The 24,868-nt window shown below is 45.5% G+C and overlaps 1 protein-coding gene across 1 annotated transcript in view; it reads right to left on the minus strand.

The window, feature by feature from the left end:
* Positions 1–78: 78 nt before the first annotated feature.
* LOC147100242 (interleukin-18-like) overlaps positions 79–24,868 on the minus strand; it is a 32,581-nt gene continuing 7,791 nt past the window's right edge. Inside the window, exons 2-4 of the mRNA XM_085968223.1 lie at positions 16,495–16,653; positions 8,866–9,023; positions 79–7,876 (exon numbers count right to left, since the gene is read on the minus strand). Coding sequence (XP_085824349.1) covers positions 7,661–7,876; positions 8,866–9,023; positions 16,495–16,653 — 533 coding nt within the window. The 3' untranslated portion in view covers positions 79–7,660. The remainder of the gene's footprint in view (positions 7,877–8,865; positions 9,024–16,494; positions 16,654–24,868) is intronic.

The following is a 24,868-nucleotide window of genomic DNA, read 5'->3' on the forward strand; positions in this document are numbered from 1 at the left end:
TACAGCAGCAGTATTATCATCAAGCTCTCTAAGCAGCCAATCTCATTGAAGAAATCGCAGACAACAAACCAGGAAATAAAAAGCAGCTTTTATTCAAGTTATTAAAAGATTTACAGAGCAAACTATTTTAAAAAAAAAATTAGTATTTTGACTCCACAAACAAAATTAGTTTTTCAGAGCCATAACAGTTCAGTCAATACCCCAGTTAAACCTTTCAACATGGCTTAACAGCGATATTAGCACGGAAAAGGGGCAGTTTTTGTCAGTTCAACCGATTGCCAGCTATAGGGAGTTCCAAAGTACAACCTGACATTGAGCAGGGAATGACTGACCAACAGCAGAATGAAATCCTGAAATTACAGTCAGTTTCAATGACGAATTCCCAGCATTTTGTTTTTGTTGTAGTACACAACCTGTTAAGACTGAATATAGTGTAGAAAAGTATTTGGTTAGTAACTCATAAGCAATATGAAATAAAGAATAGATTTGCCTTCCAAAGTTAGGCTTTATTAACTTTAAAATTAGCAGCATATCTTTCGACATCCAGTCCCAACTAAGGCTAGAAAAGGACTGAATTTAAGGTAGCCACAACACATCATGTGATCATCAACTACCAATGAGATTACAACACATATCCCAAGGCAGTTAACAAACAACGAATCATAATACTTTTACTAATCAAGGAATAATCACCACATTCACCCCTCCTTTTAAAATATACTTCAAACTAATAACTTTTACAATTTACAATTAATTATTTACAACTAAACTATGCACGAGAATAAAACTATTTACATAACACAATACTAAATGAACAACAACAAATAATAACATTACGCATAAGTATCTCTCAACTAAAACATACTATAATATTTCAACAATTTTTAAAACATTATCAATTTAAAAGTCCATTTTCAATCGGTCGACCGGATATCTTGTTCGTGTCGACCTTCTTAACCTTGGTGAAATTCCTTGCCCTCCCACGCCAGAAGGCACAGAAGTATCTTCAACAGGAAGGCTATCCATATCCCGATTCTCAACGGTTTCCGGATTAGAAATCCCATCAGAAGATGAACTGGGACGGTCATAAACATCTACCAAAGGCTGACTAATAGAAGTATGATTATCTGCAATCGGATTGGAAATATTCATAGTATCTGTAACAGCATCCACCTTATCTGAATCATGACCATTATTAATATCCTCAGAAGAGGGCTGGCCCCCACAAGGAGCCAAGTCTTTAATTGAAACAGTACTTTCTTTCCCATCTTGGAATCGAATATGAGCATATTGGGAATTTGCCTCCAACAGCTCCACCTCCTCCACCAAGGGGTCATATTTTGACAATCTAACATGGCGTCGAAGCAACACAGGTCCCTGCATAGTAAGCCATGAAGGTACCGAATATCCCGTAGTAGATCTCCGCGGATAGTTAAAGAGCCTTTCATGGGGGGTCACATTAGTAGCCGTTGAAAGCAGTGATCTAATGGAATGCAGGGCATCAGGCAGCACCATTTCCCACTGTATTCTTAAGGTTCCGGGATGTCAACGCCAACATAACTGCCTTCCAGATCACCCCATTGTATCGTTCGCACTGTCCATTACCCTGGGGATTATACGGGGTAGTTCTACTAGTAGAAATTCCCCGACTCTGAAGGTATTCCTTCAACTGGGAAGACATAAAAGAACTTCCCTGATCCGAATGGATATACGCAGGCATCCCAAAGATGACAAAAAGTTGAGTCAAACATTTAATAACTGTAGCAGCTGATGCATCTGCACAAGGAAAAGCAAAAGGGAACCTTGAAAACTCATCCACAACAGTAAATATATCGGTTTTGAGTAGTTGAAGGAAGAGGCCCCTTAAAATCGACGCTCAAACGTTCAAAAGGAGAAGTAGCCTTTATAAGATGAGCTCGTTGAGGCTTAAAGAAATTCGGTTTACACCGAGCACAGATAGAACATGATGAAGTCATCCGCTTGACATCTTCAACTGAAAAAGGCAAGTTCTTACTGCGTACAAAGTGTATCATCCTCGTAACCCCAGGATGACATAAGGCATTGTGAAGATTAATAAGCGTATCTCCGTGAATCACCAAACAATAAGCCCTCGACAGTGCATCAGCAGCAACATTATCCTTCCCCGGACGATAAACTATGTCAAAATGGTAACATGCCAACTCAATCCTCCATCTCATTATTTTATCATTTTTAATCTTTCCAAAATGTTTAACATCAAACATAAAGGACACAGATTTTTGGTCAGTTACCAGCGTGAAATGTCGCCCCGATAAATAATGTCTCCATTTACGCAATGCTTCTACTATTGCGTATGCCTCTTTTTCTATTGAGGAATGTCTTTTTTCACTATTATTCAAAGTACGTGAGAAAAAGGCCACAGGTCTTCCATTTTGGTTCAAAGTAGCCCCAATTGCAAAATCCAAAGCATCCGTCTCAATCACAAAGGGAACCTGCTCATCAATGGAATGCACAACTGCTCCTAAAATATCCTTTTTAAAATTCTCAAAACATGTCCTGGCCTCCCATGATAGAGGATATGTCGTAACCCGAATAAGAGGCCAGATCTTCCGTGAAAAATTTGCAATCCAATTAGAATAGTAAGAAAACAGTCCAACAACTCGTTGCAAAGCCTTAGAATTAGTAAGACAAGGTAAATCGATCAATGGTCGCAGACGTTCTGGATCTGGTTTAATCTTATTTCCCGAAATAATATACCCCAATAGATTTACCTCAGTAGTCGAAAAGACACATTTCTCTTTGTTAAAAGTTAAACCAACTTTTTTCGCAGCTTGAAGGAATCTTTTTAAATTAGAATCATGCTCCACCCTTGATTTGCCACACACTGTGATGTCATCTAAGTATGAAAAGGTGTCAGAGAGGGAGTTATCACTTATAAAAGCACCCATTGCCCGTTGAAAACAAGCAACACCATTAGTAACACCAAATGGTATTCGGCAAAACTGATACAGCTTTCCACCAGCCTCAAAGGCCGTATATGGTTGATCCTTCTTAACAATAGGAATCTGATGATAAACACTCTTTAAATCAATAGTGCTAAAAACTTTATACTGAGATACTTTATTGATAAGCTCATCAATCTTAGGCAAAGGGTACACGTCTAATTGAGTATACCTATTAATAGTTTGGGAATAGTCGATCACCATTCGTTTCTTGTGTCTCTCATTAGTCGTGACAACTACCTGTGCTCGCCAAGGCGAACAACTAGGTTCAATGATTCCTTCCAATAAGAGACGTTGAACTTCAGAATTAATACATTCTCTATCCTGACTACTATATCTTCTTGACTTGGTAGCAATTGGCTTACAATCCAACATCAAATTAGAAAAAAAAGTGATAATGGAGGAATAGATAAAGAGGTTAATCCACAAATAGATAAAGGTGGCTTAGTCCCTCCAAATGAAAGACTAAGAGACTCGTGTAACTGAAGAACATCATGTCCAATCAAAATATCCGCACAGAGATTAGGCAAAACAGATAGGCGTATATCAGTATACGTATTACCCAGAAGAACCATTTTCACAAAGCAACAACCAGCTATTTGTGAAATAAGGGTCGTCTGAGCCATACACACCTGATACGTAACAGGCGAAATTTTCAAATGCTTCTCCTTCGCAAACTGAAGACTTATAAAACTCTCAGTACTGCCCGTATCTATAAGGGCCTTCACTTCCAACCCATTAACTTGAGCCGTAACTATAGCTTGGTTTAGGCCATGAGCAAATGCAGCAGAAATTGATGCAATAAACGCCCTATCTAAAGGCTGAATAGTCACAGAAGAGGTAGTGGAGAAAGACCCTCCCACACCAGAAGGAGGGAAGGTAATTGAACCTGATGATTTGCACACACGTGCATAATGACCTCTCGCCGCATTTACTACACACAGCCTCCCGAGCAGGACACTTCAGACGAGGGTGCCGGATATTCCCACAAAAATAACACTTCTGAATCCTAGAGGCAACGGCCGCCGAAGTAGAAACTGTTTCAAAATCTAGTAAACCACTCCCATTAAGTCCACATAATTCCTTTTCATCCGAAACTGCCGAAACCATAGTCGCAGGCCGATTAAAAAGAGCATAAGAATCCGAACTTCTCTGAGCCACATCCAATGTAGAAGCTTGCTCAAAAGCACTTTTAAGATCCAGAGTCTTATTTTCTAACAACCGCTGACGAATTGATCTAGACAGTAATACATTAATAAAAGCATCCCGTACCGATTCGTCATTATGTTCTTCAGCCGTCACAGCCTTATAATTACAGTCAACACTAAGGCACCGAAGTGCTTGTAAATAAGTATCCAAAGATTCTCCCACCTGCTGCCTACGGGCAGATAAAAGATGACGTGCGAATACCTCATTCTTTGGTTTAACAAAAATCTTTTCCAATGTAGAAATAGCCTCTTCATAAGTTTTACAGTGCAAAATATATTTATATACATCCGGGTCAATGTAGTTGATCAGCATATTCAGCTTACTTAGAGCCTCTTGATCCAACACGCCCAAAAAGTTTTTAAATGTACAATACCAATGTTTCCATTTATCATCCACTCCAGCAGAATTGGGGTCAGCCTTGAATCGTTCTGGTTGAAGATATCGCTCCATTCTAACAAAAAGTTAATAAATTGAAATAAAGAATAGATTTGCCTTCCAAAGTTAGGCTTTATTAACTTTAAAATTAGCAGCATATCTTTCGACATCCAGTCCCAACTAAGGCTAGAAAAGGACTGAATTTAAGGTAGCCACAACACATCATGTGATCATCAACTACCAATGAGATTACAACACATATCCCAAGGCAGTTAACAAACAACGAATCATAATACTTTTACTAATCAAGGAATAATCGCCACACAATATATTACTTTTAATTTTTTGTGCAACTTTTGGGCAAGTTGATTTTTGCCAGTGAAGTGATCCGGTACCTGAGACAGAGGTGAGAAGGCGAGAGAGATTGGTCATTTTCATACTGTGGGACAGGTGTATTCTGCTCAGGATGTGGGTGACTTTGTCAAGGTTGCATTTATTGCCTGTGTTGGCAAATTTTGTTTGATAACTCTCCTGTGAAGCCCCTTGGGATGTTCCACTACAGTAAAGGCACTGAATAAATGCTCGTTCTCGTGAGTTATTTAGGCAGACGGATCAACGAGGTTTGATGCGGGAGGGAGGACAAGAACAGAATGGCTGATTGCTGGTCCAACAGCTCTTAGCGGAAGTGTGGATGGTGGGCAGTGTTCCCCCTGAGGTGCGCGGTAACCTAGGTCCTGTGCAGGCTCCGCACCAGCTTTTACATTGGAAATATCGCACGTGTGCAGAAATTTAACGAGACCGCGTATTAAAAGAAACTGGCCACGCAAAACAGCGCGCAGCTGACTGGGAACATTGGTGGGTGAGGATATGATTACCTCCTCCACGGTCACCATCAAATCGGTCATTGGGACTTGAATTTTGTAGATTATAATGTACATGATATAGAAAAAAGTGACAAAACTAACCCACAAATGTTGAGTCAAAAAATAGCATTGTATTGGAGACTTAACACCGAGTCACAATGACACAGAAGGAGGCCCTTCAGCCCATCGAGTCCCTGCCGGCTCTCTGAAGAGCAATCCAGTCAGCCCTGCTCTATCCCCGTAGCCCTGCAAGTTTATTTCCCTCAACTGCCTAGCCAGTTTCCTCTTGAAAACATTTGAGTGTCTCCACTTCCACCACTTCTGTCGGCAGCGAGTTCCAGGTCCTCGACACTCGCTGTGTAAAAAAAAGTTTTTCCTCACATTTCCCACCCCCCCTGTATCTCTTGCAAAAACCTTAAATCTGTGTCCCCTAGTCTTTGTACCATTAACTAGTGACCTGAATTAAGGTATACACCTTCCAAGTCACCTTCACTTCTGACCCAGCACCACTTACTTAACACACATTATGTCCCATTACCAAGGTTACTTATACACTTTATCTAGCAGAGTAACGGAAAGGTTTGTGACAACACAAAGGAGCATCAAGGGGTATGGGGAGAGAGCGGGAATATGGTATTGAGATAGAGGATCAGCCATGGTCATATTGAATGGCGGAGCAGGCTCAAAGGGCTGAATGGCCTACTCTCATTTTTCTATGTTTCTAAAGCCTCAAGCAGCCCCTTTGCATGTATTGTCAGTGCTTGAGTAAGTCTTTACCCTCGTGTGTTTAAAAAAAGTTGTACGGGTTGAATGCATCAAATAAATCAGATGGTGTCCTAACCCTGAACTTTGATCAGAAAGCAGCATGTAATAGTATTGTAGACTGCCTTAGTGTGGATGCCATACTGTAGATCAGTGCTGTCCCTCTTTCCCTGCTCCACACCTTGAAGAATTTGTTTTAACACTTCATATGAACTTGGTCCAAATGTGTTGTTACTAAAAGTTCACAAAAATAGTCACACACATTGTGCCAAATGATAGTGTTTAAGTGCAATTTATATAGTTGCATTTGGCTTCAATGCATTAAGAAAAGTTAGTGCCGTAACTTGCAGTGTCAAGTCTCCATCTCACTCACAACTGCACTAAAGCCAAGTGAGCCGAGCAGTATAATTCCATTCCAAAACACCGACTTCTGCACGGAACGGTTTTAATGTTCCGAGAAAGCGGACGTTCCTTCCCAGATTTTCCTGTCAGAAGAGAGCAGCAGCTCTCATTCTCCGTGCGCTTGGCTGCCAGTCAGACTGGGATTCCGCTTTGATTGTAAACGTGTCAGTTGACTACACATTGCAGCCAGTGGGTGATACTTGTGTCAGGCTTTCTAGCTACGATGTAACATCAGCCTAAAATGTCAATCTACAATGATTTAAGCTTAGATTGACACACCAGCGCTGCACTGTCAGAGGGGCAGTACTGAGGGAGCGCCGCACTGTCGGAGGTGCTGTCTTTTGGATGAGACATTAAACAGAGGCCCCGTTTGCGCTCTCACAGGGGCGAAAAAATCCCATGCCACTATTTTGAAGAAGAGCAGGGGAGTTATCCCTCAATCAAAATCGCTAAAAAACAGATTATCTGGTCATTTATCTCATTGTTGTTTGTGGGAGCTTGCTGAGCGCAAATTAGCTGCCGCGTTTCCGACATTACAACAGTGACTACACTTCAAAAAAAGTACTTCATTGGCTGTGAAGCGCTTTGGAACGTCCTGAGGTCGTGAAAGGTGTTATATAAATGCAAGTCTTTTTAAGTAACAGGAAGGCAATGTATGCCCAGCCTAAAACTCTCGGCAAAACCACTAACCACATATCTACATTTATTGATGATGGGTGTCTTAAGTTTTGATTTAAAAGACAAAACTGGAGTCACATTTCAACTGTTTGCTTGCCTTAGGCAAGCAGAGTGTGATGTAAGATGGAGACATGGCACTTGGGGAAGGGGGGGGGGGAAGAGAAGAGGGAAGGAGGCAGAAGGGCGGGGGGCAGAAAGGGACCCGGGGTGGACAGGGAAGGAGGCGGAAGAAGCTTATTGTATGATAGCAAAATACTGGAAATCCGAAATAACAACAGAAAACACTGAAGACACTCAGCAGGCCAGGGCAGCATCCGTGGAGAGAGAAACAGAGTCAATGTTTCAGGTTGATGACCTTTCATCAGAACTGCTTTGTTCTAATTTTGAAGCTTATTGTATGTTATCTAAACAGACAGCTATCATTTCATCATTCCTCTTCTCGGCTTTCTTCAAAGCGAACGTGTGAAATCGGTTTATTTCCTCAGTGCACAGGAACCAGCCGCACGCCCACGCGGATTCAAACTTGGAATACGTTTCATCAAAGTACTGCTGGTAAAAGATGATGTTCTTCATGTTCTCGCCCACGTTTGTAGGAGCGCTGCCTTCCTAAACACAACGCACACAAGTTTTTATAAATCCACCCTCCTCATTGCTGATCAAAGCAAAAACAATGGGCGGGATGTTGCTGGAGTGGGGCAGCCTACGGTGTGCCCGATAGTTGGGCTTCTTCCCCTCGCCCTTCAGCTCAAACAATATTTGCACCGTAACTGGCTGGGAGGGCGAGCTGGTAACAGCACAGCCCGGGCAATGGTGAACGACGGGACCGACAGTCTATCTCCTGAACCAATGAGATTTGAGGATTGAGGAAGAAACAGAGGAACGACAGAGAAGAAAATTGGGTGAATTAGAGTCAAATCAGGTAAAGAAAGAGAAATAAAGAGGGGGAAAAAGATCGGATTAAGAGAGAGAAAACAGAAAGAAAATAAGAATTTAAAAAAAAAAATTTGACCTCATTTACACCTCTAAGAAGAATTTGCTACATGCAGGAACACCTTAATGTCCTGAACTTGCTGGCAAATTTGCACATTAAAAACCAATGTGTGTCATTAACATGCCATTAATTTTCCAGCAAGATCAGGTCCATTCATTTCCTGTTGGCCTCAGTGCCAGGGCTCACACGGTGGGTATGAGCAAGGAAGCCTCTGGCCTCTGTGCTGGGGATAGTTGGGGACTATATTTCACCAACTCGCCCCTCCCTATCTCTGTAACCTCCTCCAGCCCTACAACCCTCCGCGATCTCGGCGCTCCTCCAATTCTGGCCTCTTGCGCATCCCCCACTTCCTTCGATCCACCATTGGCGGCTGTGCCTTCAGCTGCCTGGGCCCTAAGGAGTTCCCTCCCTGAACCTCTCCGCCTCTCTCCTCCTTTAAGACGCTCCTTAAAACCGACCTCTTTGACCAAGCTATTGGTCACCTGTCCTAATATCGCCTCCTTTGTCTCAGTGTCAAATTCTGTTTGATAATCGCTCCTGTGAAGCACCTTGGGACCTTTTACTATGTTAAAGGCGCTGTATAAATGCAAGTTGTTGTATTTACCTTAAACTTCACGACTTTTCTGTTTCCTTCCTCAGTGCAGTACATGTGGTAGATTGATCCTGCCACTTTAATCTGGAACACCATCGGGATGCCATGTGGCATCCGTTTGCCCAGCTGCTTTCTGTAGAACACCAGATTAAAACTTGTGCCATCATTGTCTGCTTAAAATAAGTAAGAGCACAACAGAAGAGATGTTATTATTTGGGGTCACTGAGATATAAAAGCTGTTTTATAACAGCTTGATTATTATGAAATGTTTTCTCTTTGTCAAAGAGCATATTTATAAAAGTGTTTTCTACTTTCTAGAGTTCCTCCCCCCCGCCCCCAAGATAGCCACTGTCCAAGGCTAACAAACTCCCAGACTCCTACCAATGCAATTCAATGTTGGGACGGAAAGTAGTGAGTGAGGAGGACATAAAAAACCTGCAAAGGGACATAGACAGGCTAAGTAAGTGGGCAGAGATTTGGCAGATGGAATACAATACTGGAAAGTGTGAGGTTATGCACTTTGGCAGGAAAAATCATAGAGCAAGTTATTATCTTAATGGCAAGAAACTGGAAAGTACTGTAGTACAAAGGGATCTGGGGGTCCTGGTGCACGAAACTCAAAGTTAGTATGCAGGTGCAGCAAGTGATCAAGAAGGCCAATGGAATATTGGCTTTTATTGCTAGGGGGATGGAATATAAAAACAGGGAGGTATTGCTGCAGTTGTACAAGGTATTGGTGAGACCGCACCTGGAATACTGCATACAGTTTTGGTGTCCATACTTAAGAAAAGACATACTTGCTCTCGAGTCAGTACAAAGAAGGTTCACTCGGTTAATCCCGGGGATGAGGGGGTGGTCATATGAGGAGAGGTTGAGTAGATTGGGACTCTACTCACTGGAGTTCAGAAGAATGAGGCGCGATCTTATTGAAACATATAAGATTGTGAAGGGGCTTGATCGGGTGGATGCGGTGAGGATGTTCCCAATGATGGGTGAAACTAGAACTAGGGGGCATAATCTTAAAATAAGGGCTGCTCTTTCAAAACTGAGATGAGGAGAAACTTCTTCACTCAAAGGGTGGTAGGTTTGTGGAATTTGCTGCCCCAGAAAGCTGTGGAAGCTACATCATTAAATAAATTTAAAACAGAAATAGATAGTTTCCTAGAAGTAAAGGGAATTAAGGGTTACGGGGAGCGGGCAGGAAATTGGACATGAGTCTAGGTTCGGAATGGTCATGGCCCTGTGGGTAGAGGAGTGGGCCCAGGGGCCGTGTAGCCTGGTTCTGCTCCTACTGTGTTCTAATTCTGTGTTAGATTTCAGGAGATGGTTTTATTCCTGTTCCTGGCTGGGGTGGAGATTGCCTTTACAGAAGGTAAGTACTGTAGAAAATATAGGGACAGAGTGATCTCCTGGAAGAATTTCGATCGCCTAGATGGATCGGAGAGGAATTTCCCAGATTTTTTTCTCCCAAATTGGCCATTGGGTCTTTATCTGGTTTTTTGCCTCTCCCGGGAGATCACATGGGTTCGGGTGGATGCAGAGTGATAGAAGATTTGAGGTTAGGATCAGATCAGCCATGATCTTATTGAATGGTGGAGCAGGCTCGAGGGGCCGATTGGCCTACTCCTGCTCCTATTTCTTATGTTCTTATGAATCATCAGTTCATAGAATCATACAGCACAGAAGGCCATTCAGCCCAGCGTGACCGTGCTGGTTCCTTGTAAGAACATAAGAATGTAAGAAATCGGAGCAGGAGTCGGCCAGTCGGCCATTCAATAAGATCATGGCTGATCTTCTACCGCCACTTTCCTGCACTATCCTCATATCCCTCGATTCCCTTAATATTCAAAAATCTATCGATCTCTGTCTTGAATATACTCAACGACTGAGCCTCCACAGCCCTCTGGGGTGGAGAATTCCAAAGATTCACCACCCTCCGAGTGAAGAAATTTCTTCTCATCTCAGTCCTAAATGGTCGACCCCATGATAGAAGTAACAAAATTCACCCGCACCCGACGTATAAAAGAAAGAAATATCTGCTTCAGTCAGGCCTGTAGAAACTCTCGGTGCTAGCTCATTGAAATATTCAGGTACGGGATCCCAACCTTTCACTACGGAGACTCTGAATTGGGGAAGTGCCTCCCTGGAGCTGCCTTTCAACAGATTTTACCTCTTCAAGCACTTCACATAACTTTGGCCTTCAGCAAAGATCCTACACTGATCAGAGTGCATATCAAACCTGGCACTGTGACCATATCGAGCACAGGAGGAGGCCATTCAGCCCATCAAGTCTGTGCCAGCTCTTTGCTAGAGCTATCCAAAGCTAACTCTGCTCACTCCCTATATCTCCCTCTGATAAAGAGGGAAGTACTTTTTCTATTTCGAGTAACTCCCCCACACGGTTTCTGTTTTACAGTAACTCACATCATTGGACGGAAGTGTAATGTTAACTCAAAGCCCGGTGAAATATTGCTCAATGGTCACAAGGTGATTCGCTGAAAATTCAGAAATTGCCCGTGACAATGCTAGTCCTTCAAATTCGAGGTTCAGAGATATTAACACCACTTGATATTATTTCCTCCTGGGGAGACTCCGCAGGGGTCAGTGCTGGGTCCCCAACTCTTTACAATCTACATTAACGATTTGGAGGAGGGGACCGAGTGTAACATATCAAAGTTTGCAGATGATACTAAGATGGGAGGGAAAGTAGTGAGTGAGGAGGACATAAAAAACCTGCAAGGGGACATAGACAGGCTAAGTAAGTGGGCAGAGATTTGGCAGATGGAATACAATACTGGAAAGTGTGAGGTTCTGCACTTTGGCAGGAAAAATCGTAGAGCAAGTTATTATCTTAATGGCAAGAAACTGGAAAGTACTGAAGTACAAAGGGATCTGGGGGTCCTGGTGCACGAAACTCAAAAGGTTAGTATGCAGGTGCAGCAAGTGATTAAGAAGGCCAATGGAATGTTGGCTTTCATTGTTAGGGGGATAGAATATAAAAATAGGGAGGTATTGCTTCAGTTGTACAAGGTATTGGTGAGACCGCACCTGGAATACTGCATACAGTTTTGGTGTCCATACTTAAGAAAAGACATACTTGCTCTCGAGTCAGTACAAAGAAGGTTCACTCGGTTAATCCCGGGGATGAGGGGATGGACATATGAGGAGAGGTTGAGTAGATTGGGACTCTACTCATTGTTCAGAAGAATGAGAGGCGATCTTATTGAAACATATAAGATTGTGAAGGGGTTGGATCGGGTGGATGCGGGGAGGATGTTCCCGATGATGGGTGAAACTAGAACTAGGGGGCATAGTCTTAGAATAAGGGGCTGCTCTTTCAAAACTGAGATGAGGAGGAATTACTTCACTCAGAGGGTGGTAGGTCCATGGAATATGCTGCCCCAAAAAGCTGTAGAAGCTACATCATTACATAAATTTAAAACAGAAATAGACAGTTTCCTAGAAGTAAAGGGAATTAAGGGTTACGGGGAGCGGGCAGGAATTTGGACATGAGTCTAGGTTCGGATCGGACATGGCCCTGTGGGTAGCGGAGCGGGCCCAGGGGCCGTGTAGCCTGATCCTGCTCCTATTTCGTGTGTCTAATTCTGTTAGATTCAGGAGATGGTTCTGTGATAGTAGATTGGCGGTTAGGATCAGATCAGCCATGATCTTATTGAATGGCAGAGCAGGCTCGAGGGGCCGATTGGCCTACTCCTGCTCCTATTTCTTATGTTCTTATGTTAAGACCAGGCTGGACAGCTCGCTGCAAGGTCACTGTCAGAACTGACGGGGGACCAGAACTAGGGGACCATCAATATAAGATGGTCACTAATCAATCCAATAGGGAATTCAATAGAAACCCCTTTACCCAGGGAGTGGTGAGAATGTGGAACTCACTACCTCAGGGAGTGGTTGAGGTGAATAGTATAGATGTATTTAAGGGGGAGCGAGGTAAACACATGAGGCAGAAAGGAATAGAAGGATATTCTGATAGGGTGAGAGGAAAAGGGGCGGGAGGAGGCTCGTGTGGAGCAGAAACACCGGCAAGTGGTGGGGGAATTAGTAAATCTAATCAATGCACGGAAATCTAACATAACAGAGCTCACCTCGGAAGTAAAGCAGTGCCCAGCATATTGCTAATTCATGCAGATGAGGAGGTCCCCTGTTTGTACTGTTAGCCTGCTACAGCCAAGGCGGTACAATTGGTACTTGGTGAGGTAGCAAACCAGCTCCTGATCATTTTTTTTTTTTTTTTTAATTTGCTCCTGGGATCTGGGAGTCACTGGCAAGGCCAGCATTTATTGCCCATCCCTAGATGCCCTTGAGAAGGTGGTGGTGAGCCGCCTTCTTGAACCGCTGCAGTCCGTGTGGTGAAGGTGCTCCCACAGTGCTGTTAGGGGGGGGGGGGTGGTTCCAGGATTTTGACCCAGCGACGATGAAGGAACGGCGATACATTTCCAAGTCAGGATGGTGTGTGACTTGGAGGGGAACTTGGAGGTGGTGGTGTTCCCATGCGCCTGCTGCCCTTGTCCTTCTAGGTGGAAGAGGTCGCGGGTTTGGGAGGTGCTGCCGAAGAAGCCTTGGCGAGTTGCTGCAGTGCCTCTTGCAGATGGTACACACTGCAGCCACGGTGCGCCAGTGGTGGAGGGAGTGAATGTTTAAGGTGGTGGATGGGGTGCCAATCAAGGGGGCTGCTTTGTCCTGGATGGTGTCGAGCTTCTTGAGTGTTGTTGGAGCTGCACTCATCCAGGCAAGTGGAGAGTATTCCATCACACTCCTGCCTTGTGCCTCGTAGATTACTAGGCAGCAGCCTCTGGTGGATGATGCACTCATGTAGAAAAGAGGAGGACACGAATAGGCGCTGCTGTGCAGAGCTCCGTGCTCAGGTGTGCTCTCTCAATGCTTGCTAGCCAGGGCTTTAGGCTTTGGGTTCAACAACCCAGGATTTCCAGCTCCGTATAATGAATGGGTGCAAAATCGCAGGCTGGCAAGCTTGGGAGTGGAAAACGCTAGCCCTGTGAAGGGTAGGCATTTGAGTGAGATGACAATTGGCATGCGTGGAACTTACAACAACAACTCGCTTTTATATAGCGCCTTTAACGTAGTAAAACATCCCACTGTGCTTCACAGGAGCGCAATCTGACAAAAATTGTCACCAAGAGTCTGAGACCCGAGACAAAGGAGATCTTAGGACAGGTGACCAAAGGCTTGGTCAAAGAGGTAGGTTTTAAGAAACGTCTTAAAGGAGGAGGCGGAGAGGTTTACGGAGGGAATTCCAGAGCTTAGGGCCCAGACGGCTGAAGGCACGGCCACCAATTGTGGAGCGAAGGAAATGGGGGGGGATGCACAAGAGGCCAGAATTGGAGGAGTGCAGAGATCTCGGAGGGCTGTAGGACTGGAGGAGATTATAGAGATAGGGAGGGGGTGAAGCCATGGAGAGATTTGAAAACAAGGATGAGAATTTTAAAATTAAGGCGTAGCTGGAACAGAAGCCAATGTAGGTCAGCGAGCACAGGGGTGATGGGTGAATGGGACTTGGTGCAAGTTAGGACACGGGGCAGCGAGCACAGTGGGTGATGGGTGAACGGGACTGGGTGTGAGTTAGGACATGGGGCAGTGAGCACAGCGGGTGATGGGTGAACGGGACTTAGTGCGAGTTCGGACACGGGGCAGTGAGCACAGGGGGTGATGGGTGAACGGGACTGGGTGTGAGTTAGGACATGGGGCAGTGAGCACAGGGGGTGAAGGGTGAACGGGACTGGGTGCGAGTTAGGACACGGGGCAGTGAGCACAGGGGGTGATGGGTGAACGGGACTGGATGTGAGTTAGGACATGGGGCAGTGAGCACAGGGGGTGATGGGTGAACGGGACTGGGTGTGAGTTAGGACACGGGGCACTGAGCACAGGGGGGTGATGGGTGAACGGGACTGGGTGTGAGTTAGGACACGGGGCACTGAGCACAGGGGGCGATGGGTGAACGGGACTGGGTGAGAGTTAGGACACGGGGCACTGAGCACAGGGGGCGATGGGTGAACGGGGCTGGGTGTGAGTTAGGACACGGGGCAGTGAGCACAGGGGGTGATGGGTGAACGGGACTGGGTGTGAGTTAGGACACAGGGCAGTGAGCACAGCGGGTGATGGGTGAATGGGACTGGGTGCGAGTTAGGACACGGGGCAGTGAGCACAGGGGGTGATGGGTGAACGGGACTGGGTGTGAGTTAGGACACGGGGCAGTGAGCACAGGGGGCGATGAGTGAACGGGACTGGGTGTGAGTTAGGACACGGGTCAGTGAGCACAGCGGGTGATGGGGGAACGGGACTGGGTGTGAGTTAGGACACGGGGCAGTGAGCACAGGGGGTGATGGGTGAGCGGGACTTGGTGTGAGTTAGGACACGGGGCAGTGAGCACAGGGGATGATGGGTGAACGGGACTGGGTGAGTTAGGACACGGGGCAGTGAGCACAGGGGGTGATGGGTGAACGGGACTGGGTGTGAGTTAGGACACGGGGCAGTGAGCACAGGGGGTGATGGGTGAACGGGACTGGGTGTGAGTTAGGACACGGGTCAGTGAGCACAGGGGGTGATGGGTGAGCGGGACTTGGTGTGAGTTAGGACACGGGGCAGTGAGCACAGGGGGTGATGGGTGAGCGGGACTTGGTGTGAGTTAGGACACGGGGCAGTGAGCACAGGGGGTGATGGGTGAACGGGACTGGGTGAGTTAGGACACGGGGCAGTGAGCACAGGGGGTGATGGGTGAACGGGACTGGGTGTGAGTTAGGACACGGGGCAGTGAGCACAGGGGGTGACGGGTGAACGGGACTGGGTGTGAGTTAGGACACGGGGAGCAGAGTTTACTGAGGGTGGAAAATGGGAAGCTGGCCAAGAGAGTGTTGGAATAGTCGAATCTTGTGGAAGCAAAGGCACCGATGCGGATTTGAGCAGAGGTTGAGCTGAGGCAGGGGCGGAGATGGGCGAGGTTTTGGGGGTGGAAATAGGCGGTCTTGCTGATGGAGAGGATATGTGGTCGGAAACTCATCTCAGGGTCAAGTAGGACGCCAAGCTTGTGAAGGGTCTGGTTCAGCCTCGGACAATGGCCAGGGAGAGGGATGGAGTCGGTGGCAATGAAACAGAGTTTGTAGTGGGGACCAAAGACTATGGTTTTGGTTTACCCAATATACGTCAAACATCTATCAGTACATCCATAACAGAAAGGGGAAATAAGATTATCAACACCTCCTCTATAGAAATATATGTAGTTGTATAAATAATTACTGCATCAGTGAATGGGCTCTGACAACCACAATCAATTACAAAGCATTCAATAAAGATGTGGTAAAAGAACCAGAGGGGAGATGAGGCATTTTTTTACTCCGAGTTGTTATGCTCTGGAACGCGCTGCCTGAAAGGGCGGTGGAAGCAGATTCAATAGTAACTTTCAAAAGGGAATGAGATAAATACTTGAAAAGGAAATATTTACAGGGCTCTGGGGAAAGAGCAGGGGGGAGTGGGACTAATTGGAGAGAATCTTTCAAAGAGCCGGCACAGGCAGGATGGGTCGAATGGCCTCCTCCTGTGCTGTGTGATTCTGTGATGCGAGTTCATATTAAGCTGGCTTAAAAGATGTTAAGAGAATATAGAAACCTGTCTTTGGTTCAGGAAATGTGCGATGCTCAAAGATTGCCACCGGCTCGCCCATTCCATCGCTGTGGGCCATGAGAATCTCACCAAATATATTTTTGATCATTCTCACACAATTTTTTCTGTCGTACTTTTTAAAGCAATCGTCCCCGTTGTCGACAGCTAGAAAAGACAAAAACGGAGACAAGTGTGAAATGCGGCACTGAAAAGGTCAGAAACAGTAACCCATGAATATAACTGCGTTTGTTGATCAGGATCTTACCTTTGGCCCTGAAGTCTTTGTGGGGGAGGAGAGTTCAATGTCAGCCACACAACGCAAAAACAAAAAGAAAGAAAAAAAGAAAATCCAGAGTCAATGAATCAGTTTGAGAAACAAACTCTTTCTGCCCCCCCCTGTTGTGTATGTAATATGTGTGCTACTTTGAACCTATGGACAGGACTGCACTACTTGTTGGGCGTAGTGATACGCAGTACCACTCCTGGCCATAGGGGTATAAATAGTACTGTGGGTACTGATCTCCCCTCAGTTCCCGCCTGTGGGCATGAAGTAAAGACCTACGTATAGTCCCTACCTCCAACCAGTAAAGACCTGTTTTATTGTTACTGATTAAGTCTGAGTATTAATTACTTGAACAACTCACAGATTTAACACTGGCGACGAGTCTGATTCGGACCCTGCGGCAGTCACTCCACGGCAGCTTCGTCCACAGCCAGGACGTTGCAGAGAGGTTTCTACCCTCTCCACCCCACTGGAAGACATCCTGACCTCGGAGCCTCCATCGGCGACCGTCAGCTTCTTCTCCAGCTTGGTGGTGGGTAAGCCGTTGTCTGAGCCGGGCAGCGACGCGACAGGCAGTCGACCGCGTTGGCCGCATGAACGGGGCTGGGGGAGCTGGAGGAATAGGGCGCGAGAGCCGCTTCGAGCGGGAGGCGTTTCAACAGAGCGATCGCATCTCCTGATAAGAGCCGAGAGCCGCTTCGCGATCCAGCGATCGCATCCGCTGATAAGGGCCGCACTCGGGCGATCGCGGCGAAGATAAGGGCCGCACTCGGGGGCTGAAGGGAGACGGCGTCGGGGGACGGGTGAAGACCGCCAAGCGCAGGAAAACCGCCATTTTGTGGGCGGAGGACGACGGCAAGAGCGGGAAGCCGCCATCTTTGATAACAAGTAAAGAAAAGAAAATCTGAGAAATTGCAAATCTACAATGCCTAAACACGGGAATATTAGCACCTTTGATAGTGACCTCGAAGATTGGGCCATATATGTTGAAAGAGTAAAAAATTATTGTAAGGCCAATAAAATTCGTGACCAAGATAAAGCTCTAACATTATTAAATTTAATGGGTGCGAAGACATACGGGCAATTGAAACACCTGTTATCACCAGATGAACCGGCGGATAAGACGTTCGATGAGATTGTTACTGTCCTGAAAGATCATCTAAACCCCACGCCGCTGATGCTAGCGGAACGATTTAAATTTTATGACAGAAGGCAGCTACAGCATGAAAGCAATGCTGATTATTTGCTGGAATTGCGTAAATTAGCGAAATATTGCCAGTTTGGAACGGGACTGACAGAGGCACTTCGAGACAAATTTGTGTGTGGTTTATTTAAACAGGATACACAAAAGCGACTGCTCGAGGAGAATGAGCTGACGCTTGAGAAGGTGGTCACTATGGCAGCAGCACACGAAGCCGCAGCGAGAGGCACGGCAGTAATGCAGCTACGGTCACCGGAGCTCAGTGCACACAAATTGGGTGTGAGTTCTGGCAAATGTTATCGTTGTGGAAAGACAACGCATGATCAGAACCAGTGTTGGTTTAAAAACCAAGAATGTAGAACTTGTGGTAGGCTTGGACATATAGCTAGAGTATGCAGGTCAGGGAAGAAGACCAGCAACAAGAAGTCACCGCAAGGAAAATACGCAAAGGTACACAAGGTGACCGAACAGGAGTCCGATTCAGACGCTAGCAGTAATGAACTGGCTAGCTTAAGCTGTAATGAACTGGCTAGCTTAAGAGTACTCAACGCTGGTAAGGGTGCAGACCTCCAGACAATTTGGGTCACTCTTCAGATAGAAGGAGTCCAAGTAAAACTGGAATTGGACACTGGATCGGCATTGACGGTCATAAATAAGAAAGATTACGGAAAGTTATTCCAACATATTCCCCTACAGGATACGGGGATTATATTGAAAACATACACGGGGCAAAGAGTGTACCCCATCGGGAAAATAGAGGTTGCAGTGGTCCACAAGGGCGAAGACAGTCAAATAATGGACTTATATGTGATATCTGAAGGAGGTTCTCCACTACTAGGACGGGAGTGGATTAGGAAAATGAATATGGACTGGCATTTCCTACAAACAATAACGAGTGAGAACTCGGTGAAGATAGTCGGCCCAGACTCTGGAACGGATGATGGTAAGCCCAACTCAGGTGCAAAAGACAAAGTTTCAGCACAGAATTCCACTGAGCAACAACAACATAGTTTAACTGTGGATTCTGAGTCTGGCAAGTCTACTGATGTGCCCATTTCTGAGGGACACCGGGCTCGAACTCAACTCCATTTCAAACTACAACAGCAATTAGAACAAATGCTTCGCCGTTGTGAGCAAGAGTTGAATGCAACGAAAGAGTTCTTTGATATAGAGTTGGAGAATCTGGAAAGACAACAGAAGCAGCTGATGGAGAAAATGGAGCAGGAGCACACAAAACGTCTGATGTCAGAGGAGTTAACGGTCAGCCAACTCCTGCATATGCTGAAGGACAGGACTCTGAAATGGGAAAAACTTGAACACGAACTTCAATATTCAAACGAAAGGGGTTCGGAGCTCTCAAAGGTTATTGGAAGAGCTGAGGTGGCAACACAGACTGAGATGACTGCAACAGAGCAGCCCTTGGATGCCAAAAGTACGCTGACTCACGTCAACGTAGAACAACAGACCGCTGAAACAGCTGCTCCGGTAGAGGGATTGAATAGTCCGATCAATCAATCTCCAAAAGAAGTTGAAGTAGTAAAATCTCAAATGAGGTCATTAGTAAACGACTTGCTGAAAGCCCAGAAAAAGCTGGATGAAGAGGTACGCATGAAGAAGTCTCTTCAGGAAAGATGTCTGGACTTGGAACAAAAGCTGGCTAACACCCAGCTGGGTATGGAGGAAATAGAAGACCCTCTCGCTGGCCTAGATCAGGACGACACCGAATATTACTATGTCCTGTCCTGCCCAACTTGTAACTTCGACTCCCACCATACAGAAATCATGGAGGAGCACCGAAAGTCTACGGAACATCGGGAGAAGGTGGCTCTACTACGGAAAAAGGAGGGAGAGAAGGAGGAACTGCGCATGCAGCTGGCAGCTGACAGTGGAGCCCAGAGAGTCTCCAAGAAGCAGAAAAGGAAAAGTCGAAACAGAAGATGACCCATCTGAACCATTATTACCTCTACCAGATCACACACGTGGTCCCTCCGAACGGAGCCAATTCAGTTCGGAAGTTCAAACTGTTAAATCCATGGAAGGACTATTGAATGAGTCACTCCAGCAACGTGAACCGACTCCACCACAGAGATTGAATCTGTGAACTGTTTTCCGCAGAGACTGAATCTGTGATCTGTTTTGACATGAAGTTATCTATGTATCTATGTTATTCTGTTATGTAAACCTGAAGTTATATATGTATATATGTTATTACGTTATGTTAAATGGGGAGATGACTGTAAAGCTAGGAAGGGAGGAATGTTGTGTATGTAATATGTGTGCTACTTTGAACCTATGGACAGGACTGCACTACTTGTTGGGCGTAGTGATACGCAGTACCACTCCTGGCCATAGGGGTATAAATAGTACTGTGGGTACTGATCTCCCCTCAGTTCCCGCCTGTGGGCATGAAGTAAAGACCTACGTATAGTCCCTACCTCCAACCAGTAAAGACCTGTTTTATTGTTACTGATTAAGTCTGAGTATTAATTACTTGAACAACTCACAGATTTAACACCCCCGGGAATGCTAGAACTTGGATCACCTTGCACAGTTCTTGTCACCTGTTCTAAGCAGGGATATTATTGCTAGTGAGATGCCTGACAGGAGAATCAAATAAGACAATCCTGGGTGTCGGAATTTAAGTTGTGAGGAAAGTTTAAGGAGTGGTTGAGGCGAACAGCAGAGATACATTTAAGGGGAAGCGAGATAAGCACATGAGGGAGAAAGGAATAGAATATGTTGATGGGGTGAGATGAAGAGGGGTGGGAGGAGGCTGGTGTGGAGCATAAACACCGGCACGGATCTACTGGGCTGAATGGCCTGTTTCTGTGCTGTAAAAACGTTGTAAGTTGGACCTGTTTTCTCTGGAAAATCCCACTTAAAGTTTCCAAGGTTATGAAGGGATTTGACTGAGTTGATCAAAGCGAATTCTTCACTGCAGTGACAGGTTTCTCCCAGTGTCCTGAGTCTCTGGAAATCAAGACTTGTTGCACCAATTCATTATTTTCCAACACCTCAAGACTGTGGAAATCCTCATCTCCCTCAGTCTTCCCACCCTACTATAATCTTCAGGCTTTCCAAACCGAAGCTCAATCACATTACTGCTTCCTAATTGGCCTTGTCTTCCCGTCAACTCTTTAACCTTGTTGGTGTCCTGCATTATGACTCTCGGCCCTTCACCGGGGATTCTTAACATACAAACAAGAGCATATATATATGAACATACGAATAATGACGGACAGGTAAAGACCCTCTGGTCCATCCAGCCTGTCTCCCACAATTGCAATACCTTGTGTATCACAATATCTACACTCCACCCCACCCGAAACCATGGGATCTCCTGGGAGAGGCAAAAACAGATTAAAAACCCGGGCAATTGGGGAAAAAACAATCTGGGAAATTCCTCTCCGACCCATCTAGGCGATCGAAACTAGTCCAGGAGATCACTCTGGCTTAAAGGAATTCAGCGAATCAGCATCCACCGCACGAGATGGTAGCCTGTTCCAGAGGTCCACCTTATAGCCCAATACAACTTAAATTTGTGACCGCGGGCTCCACAACCTATTTAATTGGAACAAACTGTCAACTGGATTGCAATCTATTCCCTGCATTATCTTATAAACCTTAATCAGATCCCCCCTAAGTCTACACCGCACTAAGGTTTAGAGTCCCAACTCTTCTAGCCTATCTGGATAACTAAGAAGCTTTAGACTGGGAATTAGTCTAGTGGCCCTCCTCTGCACCCTCTCCAAAGCCTCAATATCACCCACCATGTGAGGAGACCAAAACTAGACACAGTTTTCCAAGTGCGGCCTGACCAAGGTCTTGTACAAGGACAAAACAGTGTGCCTCGTCTTGTACTCAATTGTCCTATGGATACACCCCAAAACCCTATTTGCTCCAGCTATCGCTACATGGCATTCCTCATGTACATTTAAGGATGTAGGCACTAAAATGTCCAAATCTCTTTCTACCTCCACCATCTTTAATGCTTTTTCTTGAAGGGTGTATGAATGTTGAGCATTTGTCCTGCCCAGTGCATAACTCTGCACTTATCCAAGATATACATTATTTTCCAGTCTTGAGCCCAATCTCCCAACACATTAAGATCTGCCTGAAGCAGACGAGCATCATCTACAATTCTAACACTCGCACAGATCCAAGTATCATCTGCAAGTTTGCAGATTGTGCTCCTAACACTCACATCCAGATCATTAATAAAAATAGTAAAGAGCAACGGTCCCAACACCGATCCCTGTGGGACAGCACTGGTGACCAGTCTCCAAACCGATCCAAATCCATCTACAACTACTTTTTGCCTAGGTCCTGCCAGCCAGTTCTCAATCCAGCTCAATATATTACCACTAATACCAGAGGCTTTGATCTTATAGAGAAGCCTCTTGTGCGGTACTTTATCAAAAGCTTTTTTGGAAGTCTAAGTAGACAGTGCCTACTGGGCTTCCCTCATCCACCAACTTAGTAACTTCTTCAAAAAATACAATTAGATTTGTAAGACATGACTTTTTATGAAGCCATGTTGGGTGTTCCTAATATCTCCCTCTCTATCCAAGTATTCATATATTGCATCCCTAATGATTCCTTCAAGCATCTTACCTATTAATGATGTTAAACTAATGGGCCTATAGTTACATAAGAAGAAGAAATAGGAGCAGGAGTAGGCCAATCGGCCCCTCGAGCCTGCTCCACCATTCAATAAGATCATGGCTGATCTGACCCTAACCTCAAATCTTCTATCACTGTGCATCCACCCGAACCCATGTGATCTCCCGGGAGAGGCGAAAAACCAGATAAAGACCCAATGGCCAATTTGGGAGAAAAAAATCTGGGAAATTCCTCTCCGACCCATCTAGGCGATCGAAATTCTTCCAGGAGATCACTCTGTCCCTATATTTTCTACAGTACTTACCTTCTGTAAAGGCAATCTCCACCCCAGCCAGGAACAGGAATAAAACCATCTCCTGAAATCTAACACAGAATTAGAACACAGTAGGAGCAGAACCAGGCTACACGGCCCCTGGGCCCACTCCTCTACCCACAGGGCCATGACCATTCCGAACCTAGACTCATGTCCAATTTCCTGCCCGCTCCCCGTAACCCTTAATTCCCTTTACTTCTAGGAAACTATCTATTTCTGTTTTAAATTTATTTAATGATGTAGCTTCCACAGCTTTCTGGGGCAGCAAATTCCACAAACCTACCACCCTCTGAGTGAAGAAATTTCTCCTCATCTCAGTTTTGAAAGAGCAGCCCCTTATTTTAAGATTATGCCCCCTAGTTCTAGTTTCACCCATCATTGGGAACATCCTCACCGCATCCACCCGATCAAGCCCCTTCACAATCTTATATGTTTCAATAAGATCGCCTCTCATTCTTCTGAACTCCAATGAGTAGAGTCCCAATCTACTCAACCTCTCCTCATATGACCACCCCCGCATCCCCGGGATTACCCGGGTCTGTCTTGTCACCTTTTTTAAAGATGGAGACTACATTAGCCTCCTTCCAGTCTATATGTGCTGAGCCCCCTCCTCTACTCCCTCTTCACCCACGACTGTGTGGCTGTTCATGGTTCCAACACCATCATCAAGTTTGCGGATGATACCACGGTAGTAGGCCAGATCACCAACAACGATGAGTCAGCCTACAGGGAGGAGGTCCAGCATCTCGTGAAGTGGTGTGCCGATAACAACCTGGCCCTTAACATCAAGAAAACCAAAGAAATCATTGTGGACTTCAGGAAGTCTAAAGGCGGAAGTCACACCCCCATCCACATCAATGGGGCTGTGGTGGAAAGGGTGGACAGCTTTAAGTTCCTCGGAGTCCACATCACGGAAGACCTCTCCTGGTCCCTCAATACCTCCTCTCTGGTGAAGAAGGCCCAGCAGCGCCTATATTTCCTAAGGAGGCTGAAGGGATGTAACCTGTCACCCCTGATCCTCTCTAACTTTTACCGCTGCACAATAGAGAGCATCCTGACAAACTGTATCACAGTATGGTATGGCAGCTGTAGCTACTATGACCGGAAAGCCCTGCAGCGGGTAGTCAAAACTGCCCAACGCATTACCGGCACCCGGCTACCGACCATAGAGCACATATACCAGAAACGCTGTTTACGGAGGTCACGGTCCATCATCAAAGACCCTACCCACCCCAGCCACAGTCTGTTCGCCCTCCTGCCATCTGGGAGACGCTACAGATGCATTCGCACCTGTACGACCAGATTTAGGAACAGCTTCTTTCCCAGGGCTGTCATCCTACTGAACTCCACAAATAAACTCTAAAGCCTGCACATCTGCCAATGCACTTTATTATGGTTATGGTTATGTTTATGTTAATGTATTACAAGCCAAATGTATGTTGACTGTTTAAATGTCTTAATCTAAATGTACACTCTCGGGAGCCGCAAGCCTACATTTCGTTGTACTGCACTTGTGCACTAACAATGACAATAAAAGTTGATTTGATTTGATTTTGATAAGAACCAGAGTGCAGTGAACCATTAAATATACAGGCTAGGGGCTGGCACAGCACATGCCCCATCTCCCCGAGGACCCTCGGGTGGATATCATCCAGCCCAGCTGCTTTATCTATTTTCAAGTTCTTAATTCTTTCTGAAACCATATGTTTATCTATGTTACTAGTTTTTTTAGTATCATTATTAGATTCTAATAGTTGAGCATCATCTTCAATGGTGAAGACTGATGCAAAGTATTCATATTTCCACCATAGCCAGTGAGTCCTTTGTGACCTGTCCTTGAACACCCTTCAGTGGCCCAGTACAGTCTTTGACAGTTCTCGAACTCTTCACATAACTGAAAAAGCTTTCCCATTACTTCCAGTTGTCCGAGATCCTTTCTTCCATTTGCCTATTTGCTGAT

This window comes from Somniosus microcephalus, chromosome 26, assembly GCF_052327205.1.
Source record: "Somniosus microcephalus isolate GS21.2 chromosome 26, FLI_Smic_1.0, whole genome shotgun sequence".
Lineage (NCBI taxonomy): Eukaryota > Metazoa > Chordata > Chondrichthyes > Squaliformes > Somniosidae > Somniosus > Somniosus microcephalus.